The sequence below is a fragment of the Zingiber officinale genome, chromosome 1B (assembly GCF_018446385.1).
Source record: "Zingiber officinale cultivar Zhangliang chromosome 1B, Zo_v1.1, whole genome shotgun sequence".
NCBI lineage: Eukaryota > Viridiplantae > Streptophyta > Magnoliopsida > Zingiberales > Zingiberaceae > Zingiber > Zingiber officinale.
The window spans coordinates 134,727,055-134,742,758 of NC_055986.1; the positions used below are offsets into that span (position 1 = coordinate 134,727,055).

At 38.7% G+C, this 15,704-nt stretch overlaps 1 protein-coding gene across 1 annotated transcript; it reads left to right on the plus strand.

Annotated features, from left to right (window-relative positions):
• Window positions 1–14,737: 14,737 nt before the first annotated feature.
• LOC122042424 lies at window positions 14,738–15,704 on the plus strand. The gene is made up of 2 exons (XM_042602544.1): window positions 14,738–15,077; window positions 15,229–15,704. The coding sequence occupies exons 1-2, from the start codon at window positions 14,738–14,740 to the stop codon at window positions 15,702–15,704; spliced, it is 816 nt and encodes a 271-aa protein (XP_042458478.1).

Consider the following 15,704-nt stretch of genomic DNA (forward strand, 5'->3'; position numbering starts at 1 on the left):
GCGGACAGTTGGGATTAAATCCCAGCCTCGCCACCACGATCAGATTGTAGTGTCTTGATACTTTTACCTAGTCGTTTTTCCACATCAGCCTTGTACTCTTTGAACTTATCAAAGCACTCGGACTTGCGGCGCATTAGGTAAATATATCCGTATCTTGAATAATCATCTATAAAAGAGACAAAATATTCAAAACCTCCTCTTGCCTGGACAGACATAGGACCACACAAATCAGAATGAACCAATTCTAACACTTCTTTGGCTCTATACCCCTTGGCCTTGAACGGCCTCTTGGTCATTTTACCTTCCAAGCAAGATTCACAAGTTGGAAAATTTTTCAACTCTAACGAACTCAAAAGTCCATCAGCTATAAGCCTCTGAATCCTACTTAAGTTAATATGACCAAGCCTTAGATGCCAAAGATATGCTTGGTTCATTTCCAAAGGTTCTTTTCTTTTATTAGAGTTAGAAGATGAGTTATAAATTTCCATGTTTTGCCTTGTGGAAGAAATTGGATTTAAAGTATACAAATTGCCAACTAATGCACCAGAACAGATAATCACTTTATTTCTTTTAATAACTACATCGTTACTGAAAGAAACTGAATATCCATCTAAAAACAGTTTAGAAACTGAAATTAAATTCTTTCTAAAACTGGGTACATAAAGACAATTTCTTAAAACTAAATTTCTATTTCTACTAAAAGATAAGTAGACGTCTCCCACTGCAACAACCGCCACCTTAGTAGCATTGCCCATGTAGACGGTAATCTCTCCTTCAGTTAGTCGTCGGGTTTCCTGGAACCCCTGCAGGGAATTGCAGACATGATCAGTGGCTCCCGTATCTACACACCAGGTGCTGGTAGATAACACCGCTAAACATGTTTCAACAACTAGAGCATGAGATATACCTTTGTTGTTCTGATTCCTACGAGGACAGTCTGCCTACTTGCAGATGAAGCACTTGCCCTTCGGCTTCTTCACTCCAGCTTTAAATCCTGTACTCTGAATTTTATTCACTTTCTTTGCTGAGCCAACTTGTTTCTTTTTCTTCTTTCCTCTCGGTTTAGAAGTAGAACCATTTTCAGCATAGTGAATTTGAGAATTGTGATGAAATAATCTTCTGTTGCTTGAAGTTCTGTCAGTAGTTCCGCTAATGAATAAATCCTCTTATTCATATTATAGTTAAGGCGGAACTGCTCAAAACTTCTAGGTAGCGTTTGGAGGATCATATCGATCTGGGTTTCCCCATCAATTTCTCCTCCAAGGATCTGTATCTCGTTCAGATAAGTCATCATCTTTAGGATATGATCCCTCACAGGAGTACCCTCTTGCATGGTGGCTGTCATTATCTTTCTCATGGCTTCTTGCCTAGAAGCCCTATCCTGATGACCAAAGAGTTCCTTGAGATTGTTCATAATATCATAGGCTGTTGGTAAATCTTGATGCTGATGTTGCAATACATTTGACATTGAAGCCAAAATGTAACACCGCGCCATCTCATATGCTTTTACCTATTTCCTACGATATTCAATCTCCTCTTGGGTAGATTCACCAGTAGGTGCTTTAGGGCACGGCTCAGTCAGTACAAATTTATAGCTTTCAGCAGTAAGAACAATGTCTAGGTTCCTTTTCCAATCTATGTAATTAGGTCCAGTAAGTCTATTCTGTTGAAGTATGATGGACAGTGGGTTGAAAGTCATCCTAAGAATCACAAATAACTTTTGGTCAGAACTCTAAATTTAGAATAATATTGATTCCTCAAACAATATTATTTTAAATTAACCAACACCTCAAAACACCGTAAATTTTGTATGCCACGTTAGTGTGGACGTATACAAATTCAACATTTGTAAAAGGAGGGTTTTAACCCATTAATTTTATTATCTTGTCAACCTAACTTTTTGACAAATAAAATTAATAGTTGGTATCATTTGGTCACACAAATAATAGCAGTGACTCCGATGGGGAGGATACTATTAGATGTGTCTAAGTGTATACCATTACTTGACACTAAGTCCATTAATAAGATTATGCCCCTTCCGTTGGGGAAGATCACACACTCTTAATTAACTTCCTATAGTCATCCAAAAATGGAAGTCTGTTCTAGTGATCTGCAAACAAGCTCATCCGTTATGGAGGAAGGCACTCAGAGCCAACGCGCAAGCTTGTTTGCATCACTTACAAACCAGTAATGGAGACCATGAGATTTACTTAAAAATCCCTCTCCCACTTAGTTATTTATAAATGAGGAATTTTAACTATGCTAGCTTTCTAAACTTGTAAACTAACATGCACACACAACACAATATAAAAGCAATAAATAGAAAATCTAATTTTCAACTATTATGGTTTTTATCTCTAGTTGTCCTCCGTGTGTTGTCATCCCAAGCTACTGCCATATTTGGCCACCGCCACCGGGTCTAGCTGTTGCCTCCATCTTGCTCCTAGTTCCGCTGCGCCTCTGGTCCTTAGAAGGTTCCACGCTTTGCAAGATTCGATCCGCGACATAAATAGAATTTTACATTTTGATCCTATATTCCATAAAAGGAATGTACATGTATCTAGATCAAAAATAAAATCCTAATAAAACTAAATACAGCTCCTGCTGTATTTTAATACAATCATGCACACACATATAAATGCCCTTGACATGTCCAAGGGTCCAATCACACACATAATAATTAAAAGTCATAATAGTTGGATCCTGCATCCACAAAGTTAGCACATCCTACTATTAACCTGCCTAAATTATGTATGACATGTGCATAATTAACCTAATACCAAATACACAGAGGCAAAACCCTAGCTCTGATACCAATTGTTGGTTGCTACTCGGAAAGCCTAGAGGTTCCACTGTATAAAAATTTTGTACAAAGGTATGAACCTTTTCCTAGCTACCATGTGTTCTTTTAAATTAAATTTTGGATCGCCTGCGGAACTTAACACGTTTGATCCAAAACTTAATCTAATTGTTCTTTTAGGTTTTGACTTGGATCTCCGGCGGAACTTAACACGTTCGGCCCAAATCACCTTAAGTTATTAATTCCATTAAATATTAATTTCCATAATCGGTTCCCAGTACTGACGTGGCGAGGCACATGGCCTTCTTGGATATGGGAGCAACCACCACCGACTAGACAAAACCTTTTATAGAAATCTAATATTTAATTTCCTAAAATAACTTTTTAACCGAAAAGAACAATCAAATCATAAGGAAAAATAAAACAAAAAAAAAATACAACTTCGAAAAACATATTCGAAATACTAGAACGTAAGCCTCTTGTATTTGGTATTATTTCCATAAATAACTAGTATGATGCGGAAAGGAAAAATTACTAGTTATACCTTCTAGAAAGACCTCTTGATCTTCTACCGTATTCCTCTTCTAACCTCGGACGTTGTGTGGGCAATGATCTTCCGAGATGAGAAACCACCAACCACCTTCTTCTCCTCCTAGCTAGGTTCGGCCAACAATAAGGAAGCTTCACCAAGGAAGAAGATCAAAACACCAACCAAGCTCCAAGAGATGCTAGCTTTCTCTCCTTCTCAATCTTCTTCTCCAAGTAGTATCCAGCCTCCACAAAAACTCCAAGCAATAGGGATGTTTCGGCCACCACAAGAGGAAGAGAGGGACAGGATGATGATGATGGTCGGCCACACCAAGGAACAAAAGAGGGAGAGAAATAAAAGAGATTCACCTCATGAAGGCACCCCCACCCCTTCTTTTATATTCCTTGGCCTAGGCAAATTAAGAAATTTAATTACAATAAAATTTCCTTAATTTCCTTGACAACAATTAATTAAGAAAAAATAAATAAAATTTCCTAATTAATTGAATTGTGGCCGGCCACCACATGGAGAAATAAATTAGACAAGTTTTAATCAACAAATTAAAACTTCCTAATTTGTTTCCGGAAATTTTAAAATTTAAAATTTCTCTTCAAAAATCTCTTCATGGTTGATAAAAAGAAATTTCCATAATTTTAATTTTACAACATGTGAATAATTTTTAAAGAGAAAATAAAATATCTCACCAATCTACAAATAAGGAAAGAGATCTAATCTCTTTCTTTAATCTTTTGTAGATCTTTTACAAGAGAGATATTTTAATTTTAATTCTGTTTAATAAATTATATCTTCCACATAATAAAAATTAAAATTAAAATTCTTTTAATTTAATATGGTCAGCCCCTCTAGCTTGGGTTCAAGCTAGGGCCGGCCACCCCAATTCATGCTTAGGCCGGCCCTAGCTTGGTCGGCCCCCTTTAGCTGGGTATAGAAGGTGGGTATAAGTGGGTATAGTACTCTATAAATAAGAGGCTACGATAGGGACCGAGAGGAGGAATTGGTTTTGGTCTCCCGATAAAATTAAGCATCTCGTGTTCGCCCTGAACACACAACTTAATTTTATCAATAATAATTAATTCCACCAGAGAACTATTATTGAACTACCGCACCAATCCCAAATTACATTTTTGGCCTCCTTCTTATTATGAGTGTGTTAGTCTCCCTGTGTTTAAGATATCGAATATCCACTAATTAAGTGAGTTACTGACAACTCATTTAATTAATATCTTAGTCCAAGAGTAGTACTACTCAACCTTATCATCATGTCGGACTAAGTCCACCTGCAGGATTTAACATGACAATCCTTATGAGTTCCTCTTGAGGACATTATCAACCTAGTATCTCTAGGACACAGCTTCCTTCTATAATCAACAAAACACACTATAAGTGATACCATTTCCCAATTTATCGGGCTTATTGATTCATCGAACTAAATCTCACCCATTGATAAATTAAAGAAATAAATATGAAATATATGTGCTTGTTATTATATTAGGATTAAGAGCACACACTTCCATAATAACTGAGATCTTTGTTCCTTTATAAAGTCAGTATAAAAGAAACGACCTCAAATGGTCCTACTCAATACACTCTAAGTGTACTAGTGTAATTATACAGTCAAGATAAACTGATACCTAATTACACTACGACCTTCTAATGATTTGTTCCTTTCCATTTTGGTCGTGAGCTACTGTTTATAATTTATAAGGTACTGATAACATCATCTTCTGCATGTGACACCACATGCTATGTTATCTACAATATAAATTAATTGAACAACTACAAACAAATGTAGATAATTTGACCAAATGCGATTCTTTATTCAAAACAAATGTTTACAAAAGTTTAGGCTTTCAGTATACACTCCAACATCAGAGCCACATGCGAAGCGTATACATGTTTTAATTTGTATTTTCATGAAAATTACAGATCTGTAACTTTCTGTGATTTTATGTTTTTTATAGTTTTTATGAGTATTTTTCTTGTAGAAGCGAAGCACAAGTGTTTAGACACTTGTAGGCTTCGACTATCGAGAAGATTTTTTCGAAACGGCAAGGTTTCATCCCAAATCATTTTGGGACAGCGGGCTAAGGCGCTGTAGGATCGCTAAGGAACACTCGCGATGGTTATATCGCTGGTAGGGGTGCTGCCCCTGACCCCGCAAGGGGATTTGTTCCGCGATTGCGCCCGAAAATCGCTAAACGGGACCGCCAGGAATTTTTACTCATAAAAATTGTAAAAATTGTAAGAAAAATTATAGAAATTTATAGAAGTTACATAATTTAGAATTATATATTATTTTGTGATGGTCATGGCCCAAAAGACCCAATTATATTGAAAAAATTGTGTTGTAATTCATAATATGGCACTGTCGCGTCGCTGAAGAACACAACCCTAGCCTATCGGGTTGATGAAGAAGAAGGAAACTTAGCAGGCCGTGTTGATGAAGAAGGAAATCATCGAACCTTGATGAAGAAGAGGAAATCGCCGCGTTGAACCTGTATGTCGCGTCGCGAAGAAAAAAGTCAGGAAGAAAAAAAGTCGGGAGAAGAACAAAAGTCGGGAAGCAATGAAGAAAGGGTTGTGCATGTGCAGAGAAAACATAATAAAGCTAGGGGTTTAGTACCGTGGAGATTAGTTGGGTAGAAAAAATTAACCGGTTTAACTCATGTTTCAATTGGTTCAAACTTATTACTTCATCACTTAAAATTATAAATTTTATTTTGACACTTATTACTTCATCAAATACATATTACGAAGTAAATTCTCACTTAAAATTATAAGTGAAACCCATTTTTTTTAATTTATGAAGTCTAAAATAGTATTTACTATGCCAATTTTATTACCGAAGTATATTAGCATATATTACTTCGTAATTAACAATTGCCGAAGTAACTAGTGGCGAAGTCTATCATCAAAATTCACATAGTGGTGCCATTTTGTGTTTGTGCGTGTTGTACTTGATTCGCGACCTGCACGTCGTGCCTTCCTCTATTATATTCCTATTGTAAAATAGTTTTTAGACTCAAATGTAACTCGAGTTTCACCTTTGTAATGTACAAATTGGAGCGGTGAGAGATCCACTCTAGACGGAGTTACGAGGAGGGCGCGAGCAACACAAGGTGGTCAAGGAAGGAGCTTGAGAAGCTGTTGACCTTAGGTTGACCATCCGATCTTCTCATTGGCTTAAGAAGATCATAGTAGGGCCATGACTAATCACAAAATATTTAATTAATTGCTTGTATGTGTATATGTGATGCATGCTAGAATAAGTAATTAATTAGCGCCTTAACGATTCGATCCGATCAATCGCGTATATGCTACACCTCGACGATTAGATTAGATCTAAATCACGTACATGATGCGCCCTAACGATTAGATTAGATCTAAATCGCGTATATGATACACCTCGTCGATTAGATTAAATCTCAATCGCGTCAACTCGAAATGCTTACCATGTCATGATACCCATCACTACCTCGATCGCATGTTGTTGCTGAATCTGCCAAAGCAGAGCAACACATACTATCTTGGTAGGGTGCGGAGGGACAATCTTGGTCCCGCCTATCAACGCATGGGTGAGTACAACTCAATTAGATTGAGTAATTAGTTAACTCAATTGGATCGAGTTTAACTATAAGCATTTTTCAATTGTTGGTAGATAGGTCAAAATCACGTTTTTATTAACTCTTAGGCGTATTAGCCAAAGCTAACTCGAGTTTTAATATAAATGCGGATCTTGATCCTATAAACAAGAGTTGCATAGAGATGTAATTGGTAATTAGTTACCTACCGATCATACTAAGTCTTGGGCGATTTAGCCAAAGCTAACTCAAAGCGTAGTATGATGTGGATCTTGTCCCACATGAATTATAGAATTCAGTGGGAGCATCATTTAATTAAAAGGCTTAATTAAATGATTACTAGAATATGATGTTTATTTATTGTTCTGTATTTTTCTATTGTAGATAACCACGACATCAAATACGAACTCTTTCTCCCTACGTTCCGTCCTTGAGAAGGACAAGCTCAACGGAGCAAATTTCCTGAACTGGTACAGGAATTTGAGAATTGTTCTCACACAAGAACGTAAACTGTACGTTCTGGAGAAGCCCATTCCGGAGGCACCTCCTACCACTGCCACGCGAGCTAACTGAGATGCTTACAAGAAGCATCAAGATGATGCATTAGATGTGTCTTGTCTCATGCTGGCAACCATGAACTCTGAGCTTCAGAAGCAACACGAGTTGATGGGTGCTTATGATATGGTTGAACATCTTCGTCAACTATATCAAAGACAAGCAGGGCACTGGAAGAGGAACTGCACAGGATACCTAGAAGATCTTAAGAAGAAGAGAAATAAGATTTCTACTTCAGGTATACATGTTATAGAAGTCAACCTCTCTATTTCTTCATCGTGAGTATTAGATTCCGGATGTGCTTCTCACATTTGTACTAATGTACAAGCGCTGAGAAATAGCAGAGTATTGACGAAGGGCGAGATAAACCTACGAGTATGCAATGGAGCACGGGTTACTGCTGTTACTGTAGGAACTTACTATCTATCTCTACCCTCTGGGCTTGTACTAGAATTAGATGAATGTTGTTATGTGCCTGCCTTGACTAAGAACATAATTTCAGTTTCTTGTTTAGACAAGAAAGGTTTTTCATTTATAATAAAGAATAAATGTTGTTCAGTTTATTTAAATGATATGTTCTATTGTAGTGCACATCTGATGAACGGACTCTATATTCTAGACCTTGAGAACCCTATCTATAACATAAGTACCAAGAGGTTCAAGTCAAATGACATGAATCAAACCTATCTCTGGCACTGTCGCTTAGGTCATATAAATGACAAACGCTTGTCCCAGCTCCATAAAGATGGTTTGCTGGACTCATTCGATTTTGAATCATATGAGACATGCGAGTCATGCCTTCTAGGAAAGATGACCAAAACTCCCTTTAGTGGACACAGTGAGAGAGCGACTGACTTGTTAGGTCTTATACATAGTGATGTGTGTGACCCTTTCAATGTCATTGCTAGAGGTGGTTATAGGTACTTCATTACATTTACTGATGATTTCAGTAGATATGGTTATGTCTACCTGATGACACATAAGTCAGAATCCTTTGAAAAGTTCAAAGAATTCAAGAATGAAGTACAAAACCAGCTTGACAAAAGTATTAAGATACTTCGATCAGATTGAGGTGGTGAATACCTTAGCCATGAGTTTCGTGACTATCTAGCTGAGTGTGGGATTCTATCTCAACTCACTCCTCCTGGAACACCACAGTGGAATGTTGTATCCGAAAGGAGGAATCGTACCCTATTAGATATGGTACGGTCTATGATGAGTCACACAGATCTTCCTATGTATCTTTGGGGCTATGCTCTAGACACAGCAGCCTTCATTCTCAATCGAGTTCCATGTAAGGCTGTAATAAAGACACCATATAGGATATGGACTGGGAGAGATGCCCAAGTATCTTTTATGAGGATTTGGGGTTGTGAGGCTTACGTTCGACGTCAAGTCTCGGACAAATTGGGACCCAAATCTGACAAGTGCTATTTCATTGAATATCCCAAGGAAACGAAAGGATATTACTTCTACATTCCCAGTCAATACAAGGTAGTTGTGGCTAAGACTGGGGTATTTCTAGAAAGGGACTTTGTTTCTAGAAAGACTAGTGGGAGTACGTTCGATCTTGAAGAAGTTCAAGATATGAACCATAGCACTGAAGCCTCGATGGAAGTTGAACTGGAACCATAAAGTGTTGTGGATGATGTTGTTTCACAAGGAATTGAGGAACAACAACCAGTTCAAGTAGACCTACCTCTTCGCAGATCTGATAGGGTGCATCGTCAGCCTGAGAGATATTCATTTCTCTTGTCTGACCATGATGATGTTGTGCTCATTGAGGATGAGCCTACCTCCTATCAGGAAGCTGTGATAAGACCAGATTCCGAGAAATGGCTAGAGACTATGAGATCTGAGATGGAATCCATGTACACTAACCAAGTATGGACTTTGGTTGATCCACCTGAAGGGGTAAAACCCATTGGATGTAAGTGGGTCTTTAAGAGAAAGACTGACATGGATGGACTTATCTATAAGGGTCGCTTAGTAGCTAAAGATTTCAAGCAGATTCATGGTATTGACTATGATGAAACCTTTTCTCCAGTAGCGATGTTTAAGTCCATTCGGATCATGCTTGCTATTGCAGCATACCATGACTATGAGATATGACAGATGGATGTCAAAACTGTATTTCTGAATGGAAACCTGCTCGAGGATGTGTACATGACACAACCTAAGGGTTTTGCAGATCCACAACATACTAGCAGAGTATGCAAGCTGCATAGGTCCATTTATGGACTAAATCAAGCTTCTCGGAGCTGGAATCTTCGATTCGATGATGCGATCAAATAGTTTGGTTTCATCAAGAATGAAGATGAACCTTGTGTCTACAAGAAGGTTGTAGGGAACATAGTTGTCTTCCTCATATTGTATGTGGATGACATACTACTCATTGGGAAAGACATCCCTTTGCTGCAGTCTGTCAAGACTTGGCTAGGGACTTATTTCTTAATGAAGGACTTAGGTGAAGCATCCCACATTCTTGGCATACAGATATATAGAGATAGATCTGCGAGATTGCCTGGCCTAAGTCAGAGTACATATATTGACAAGGTACTCCTACGGTTTGTCATACAGAACTTCAAGAAGGGATTTCTGTCGATGTCACATGGTGTGAGTCTTTCGAAGACTCAAGGTCCCTCTTCTAGAGAGGAGAGAGACCGCATGGATCAGATCCCTTATGCTTCAGCCATAGGATCTATCATGTACACCATGCTATGTACTCGTCCTGATGTCTCGTATACTTTGAGCATGACGAGCAGATACTAGTCAGTTCCAGGTGAAAGTCACTGGATAGAGGTCAAGAATATTCTTAAGTACTTAAGAAGGACTAAAGAATATTTCTTGATATATGGAGACGATGACGAGCTAGCTGTAAAGGGTTACAGTGATGCCAGCTTCCAGACCGACCAGGATGATTATCGATCGCAGTCAGGGTTCGTGTTTTGCATAAATGGTGGTGCTGTGAGCTGGAAGAGTTCGAAGCAGGACACAGTAGACGATTCTACGACAGAGACCGAGTATATTGCTACATCAGAAGCAGCAAAGGAGACAATTTGGATCCGCAAGTTCATTACTGAGCTTGGGAGCTCTATTGTGACAACAATGGAGCAATAGTACAGGCTTAGGAAACTCGCTCACACCAGCGGACCAAACACATACTACGGCGCTTCCATCTCATTCGAGAGATTATCGAGAGAGGAGATGTTAAGATTTGCAGAGTATCCACAGAGACTAACATAGGCTTTGACATAGAGAAAGCATGATGGTCACACTAAGTCATTAGGCCTTAGAGCCTACACTGATTGGCACTAGTGCTAGTGGAAGATTGTTAGTTAGAGCCCTAGAGCCAATCATTTGATGATTGTTGTATGGACTCATTGTATCATATTCTTGTATATAAATAAAGGCATTTGTTTATGGTTATTATGCTTACTTGTATTGGTGCCAAATAACTAAGTATAATAGCGTCCTTGAGTAGAATGTTCTTACCTATATCAATCGGTTAGTTGAATCGATAGTGAGATGATATAGGGAACACTACTCTTAATCATTCCTAGTCAAGTATTAACATTCAGGGACAATGTTAATGCGATGAGACTAGCATGTAGGTCAACTCGATGACTTGATCTCACAAGTCATGGATATGGAGATATCAAGTTGACACATGGGTATGCATTGGAGAATGTATACTCAATGACCCGCCATGAGAAAGTATCATGGATCATTATATGAGTGTCATATACTTTCTCATGTGGCTATTAGTATGACTACTAGTCCTTGGACCTAAAGTCACCATGGTTCCCTACATAAGGAGTTACGTACTTTGGCTTCGTCAAACGTCACCCATAACTGGGTGGACTATAAAGGCGATTACTGGTATGTAACAAATTATGCAGAGGGATGTGAGTGATGTAGATGGGATCTATCCCTCCTATATGACGGGAGTGACATCGATATTCTTGATAGAGTGAGACCACGAAGTGCATGACCATGCCCAAATGAGTCAATATGAGATATTGAGCTCATTTGATTGAGTGAGTCTACTTGGGATTCAAGATTTAGATTGATTAGAGGATGACACGGTCTATGCCTCATATTGATCAATCTAGATGTCTAGGATAGAAGGACAATGTCATATATTGTGAGGAGTCACAATTAGTAGTCACAAGGTGATGTTGGATCTCAATATTCTTGTAACTTGGGTAGTAATGATGTGTTGCTAGATACCGCTCATTACTTATGCTTCTAAATAGGTTTAGGAGCATTGCCAACGTTACAAGAACCTATAGGGTCACACACAAAGGGCAATTAGATGGAAATTAGGTTCATTTGATGAACCTAAAGGATTAGGTTCATGTGATGAACCAAATTGAATTAAGAGTAATCCAAATTAGGCTAATTGAGTTGGACTCAATTTGGTTCATGTGTTAAGTGAGTCTAATTTGGAATTAGACTCATTTAATTAATTTAATTCAATGAATAGAGATTCATTAAATTAAAATTGACTTGAACCAATGGTTAGATTAGATCAACCAAGGGAGAGAAGTGGTCAAGTTTGACTTAACTTGAGAGGAAGATGAAGGGTCAAGTTTGACTTGACCATTTGCCACCTCATTGGTGAGTTGGCATTAAGTGGCTAATGGTGATGTGCCACATCATCAAGGCTAGCACATGTGTGTGCCACCTCATGAGGAATATCAAGAGTTTTTTACTCTTAAAATTCCATAGAGTATATAAACCTTTTCTTTGAAAGTGGCCGGCGACTTGTGATTATTGTGGGAGTTTCATTTGTGTTGTGAAACATCCTTCTTCTTCCTCAAGCTCTCAACCTCTCTCCCTCTCCTCCTTTGGCCGAACCTTTACAAAGGTGCTAGCACACCTTTGTGTTAGGTCTCTCCATCTCTTGCTTGTGTGGATACACATAGAGGAGTATCTACTTTGATACTCTCGAGATCCGGCGAATCTAGGACGAGCGGGATTACGCGAAGGGTTTCGCATCAAGGGTAACATCTTTATCTTGTAGATCTAAAGTAGATCTAGGCTTAGAAAACATGTATATGAAATTTTATTTTTTCGCACGGATCCGTGGCATGGGGATTTTGAGGTTTCCGCGACGCAAAAAGTGATTTTTGCGGCCCGAAAAATCCAACATGGCTGGCTCCCCTTCCTACCATAACCATTGCCGTCCCGGTCCAGCCCTTGCTACGGATTCCGAGGTGATTACCTTCTCTTTGATCGATTGCCTTGTGGCTTTGTAGTTCGCTCATCTCACATCTTCCTTTTCCCCTTTCGGCTGCAATCACTTGGATCTGTTGGATCGTTGCGATCCAGAAATTGGAGCAGGGTTTCCCGGTATCCTTATCCCAAAGGTGGGATTTTAAAGTCTTTCTCCTTAATTTATTCCCTTTCGAGTTTCCAATTTCTTTGCGTAAAATTAACGCTCTCATTTGACAAGTTCTTCATGTTTGTGCAGGGTGGAGGAACAGAGGATTCAGTGCTTTCATCTCCCTCGTTGTTCTACGGCTCTCCACCGAACCGTGTGGCGAATCCCGTGGTTTTCGACTCCCGATTCGGACGAGATCGGCCGTCAGGACCTGTCGGTCATTTCCCGGCGATCCATTCCAGCCTGAACTCGCCTATTCTGTGCCTCTGACAAGTTCAGCTACGAGCCTGCGATGGTGCGTGTCGAGGGTTTTGATTGCCTCAACCGCGACGGGTAGTGCTGCAACAGCATCACTGCAGTGGCTTAGACGACGACGACCCTGTAAATGTATAGATTCCAATCGCTAACATCAACTACTACATTCTAAGAAACAGGGAAAATTCCCGGTTTAGTCCCAAATCATTTGGTTGTTTCTCGGTTCAGTCCCTAATCTTATTTGTGACCTGATTTAGTCCCATTTCTTTTTTATTTTTTACTCATTTGATCTTTCCGTCAACTAATAGTTAAAATTAACGGAACAATCGAATCAATCCAAAAAAAAAACCCAGACTAAAAACCCTAACGCCTCTTTAGAGAAATTGATCCTCCTCCTCAAATCGTCATCTTCAGCGCTGCCTCTCACCGTCCAAGATCTGCTCACGCCTCCATTCAATTCGTCACCTCAATCCAGCAATCCTCCTCCACACTCCTCCACAAGCTCAAGGTAAGACTTTTATTCTCTACTCGTTTGTTTTCAATTTGATTTTTCAATCTTTAGGATTTATATTCATGAGAAACTTGAAAATTTCACGAGAATGAGAATTGGAAAAATTGAAAGCAGCAAATGAGTGACTTTTATGTTTATGTTAGTTTTTTTGTTTGTTTATTTATTTATTTTTTTATGAATGACTTTTCAATATCTCATTCTTCAATATCTCAATCCAGCAAATGAGTTATTTATTTATTTTTATGCTAGCAATGATATAGAATCTATGAAAGGAAAAAATGGTTGTCCGTGAGGATGACAGTGAAGCGGATATTTGTGCAGACAGTGATGGTTTAAACAGTCTTCATGATTCTGATGAGGATGAAGTTAAAAATTATCCATTGTTTGATCCAAAGAAGGATTTTGAAAACCTAGAGTTGAAGCTTGGTTTAGTTTTTAACTCAAAAAAAGAAGCAAAATTCACAATTGAAAGTCATTGCATTAGACAAGGAAGACCTGTGAAGTTTGTAAAAAATGATAATATCCGGCTTTAGGCTAAGTGCAATGATGATAATTGCTGCTGGATGATCCATGTTGCGAAGATGACTAATGATAACTGTTGGCAAGTAAGAAATTTTGACGGATGTCACAGTCAATGTGTTCGGGATTTTAAAAACAAGTGTGTCAACTCAACATGGTTGGGAAAAACTTTTGCTAAAAAATTCAGCACAAATCCTAAATTGGGACACTTGGAGTTTAGGGAAGAGATTTCTACCATCCTGCAATCAGATTTTTCAAGGAAGACTGCCTACATGGCTAAGAGAAAGGCGCTGAAATTTCTGTCGAGGAGCAATTTCAGCAAATAAGGAAGTATTGTGCTGAATTGAAAAGATCTAACGTTGGGGCTACTATAGTTTTGAAGTTGACGAAGGATGATGAAGGTCCAAGGTTTCAGAGATTATATGTTTGTTTTTCAGCGTGTAAGCAAGGATTTAAGAATGCTTGTCGGCGTATCATTGGTGTTGATGGATGCTTCTTAAAGGTAGAACATGGTGGGCAATTGTTATCGGCCGTGGGGCTAGATCCAAATAATAATATATTTCCAATATGTTACGCAATGGTTGAGCGTGAAACAAAAGATAGTTGGACATGGTTTCTTCGCCTCTTAGATGAAGACATTGGTATTGGCAATGATCCACATAGTTGGGCATTTATGTCAGATAAGCAAAAAGGTTTGATTCCTGCACTTGAATCATTGTTTCCTGATGTTGAACATAGATTTTGTGTGAGACATTTAGAGAGCAATATGAAACGTGATGGATTCAAGAGTGTAGCGGTTAAGATGGCCTTTTGGGCTGCGGCAAAGGCAACAAGAATTGAAGAGTTTCAAGTGCACATGGCTGAGTTAAAAGACATTGATGCAAAAGCATATGGATGGTTGGTGAACAAACCTGAAAGCCAGTAGTGTAAGGCATATTTCAGCACCACTTCTAAATCAGACATCTTGTTGAACAACATGTGCGAAAGTTTTAACAGCTTTATATTAGATGCTAGGGAGAAGCCAATAATTGAGATGTTTGAGATAATACGAAATCTTTTGATGGGCAGATTTCAAAAAAAATAGAGAGAGGGCTGAGAAATGGAAAGGTCGAATCTGTTCAAAGATCAGAGATGTGCTAGAAAAGATCTATGTGGAGGCTATTAGGTATTCCCCCATGAAATCAGATGAAATGCACTACCAGATAACGAGGTCAAATGATAGACGTGATCAACATTCGGTTGATCTGTTGAGCAGGTCTTGTAGTTGTAGGAAATATGATTTGACAGGCATTCCTTGCAAGCACGTTGTATGCGCCATTTGGTGCAAAAAAGATGATCCAGAGGAATATGTCCATCCTTATTACTTGGTAGAAACATATAAAAGATGTTATGCAGCACGAATAATGCCTATCAATGGACCAGACTTGTGGCCTCAATGTGATTTGACGCCCCCACTACCCCCAGTATACAAAGAAAAAGTTGGAAGACGTGCAAAATTGCGAAGAAGGGAACCAGATGAACACCCCCTTCTGAAAATAAGTTGA

Coding starts and splice junctions, on each gene's coding strand:
- LOC122042424 (XM_042602544.1), top strand. CDS start 14,738: ATGGTTGAGCGTGAAACAAAAGATAGTTGGACATGGTTTCTTCGCCTC. Junction 15,078..15,228: donor GTTGGTGAACAAACCTGAAA/GCCAGTAGTGTA, acceptor TTTGATGGGCAG/ATTTCAAAAAAAATAGAGAG.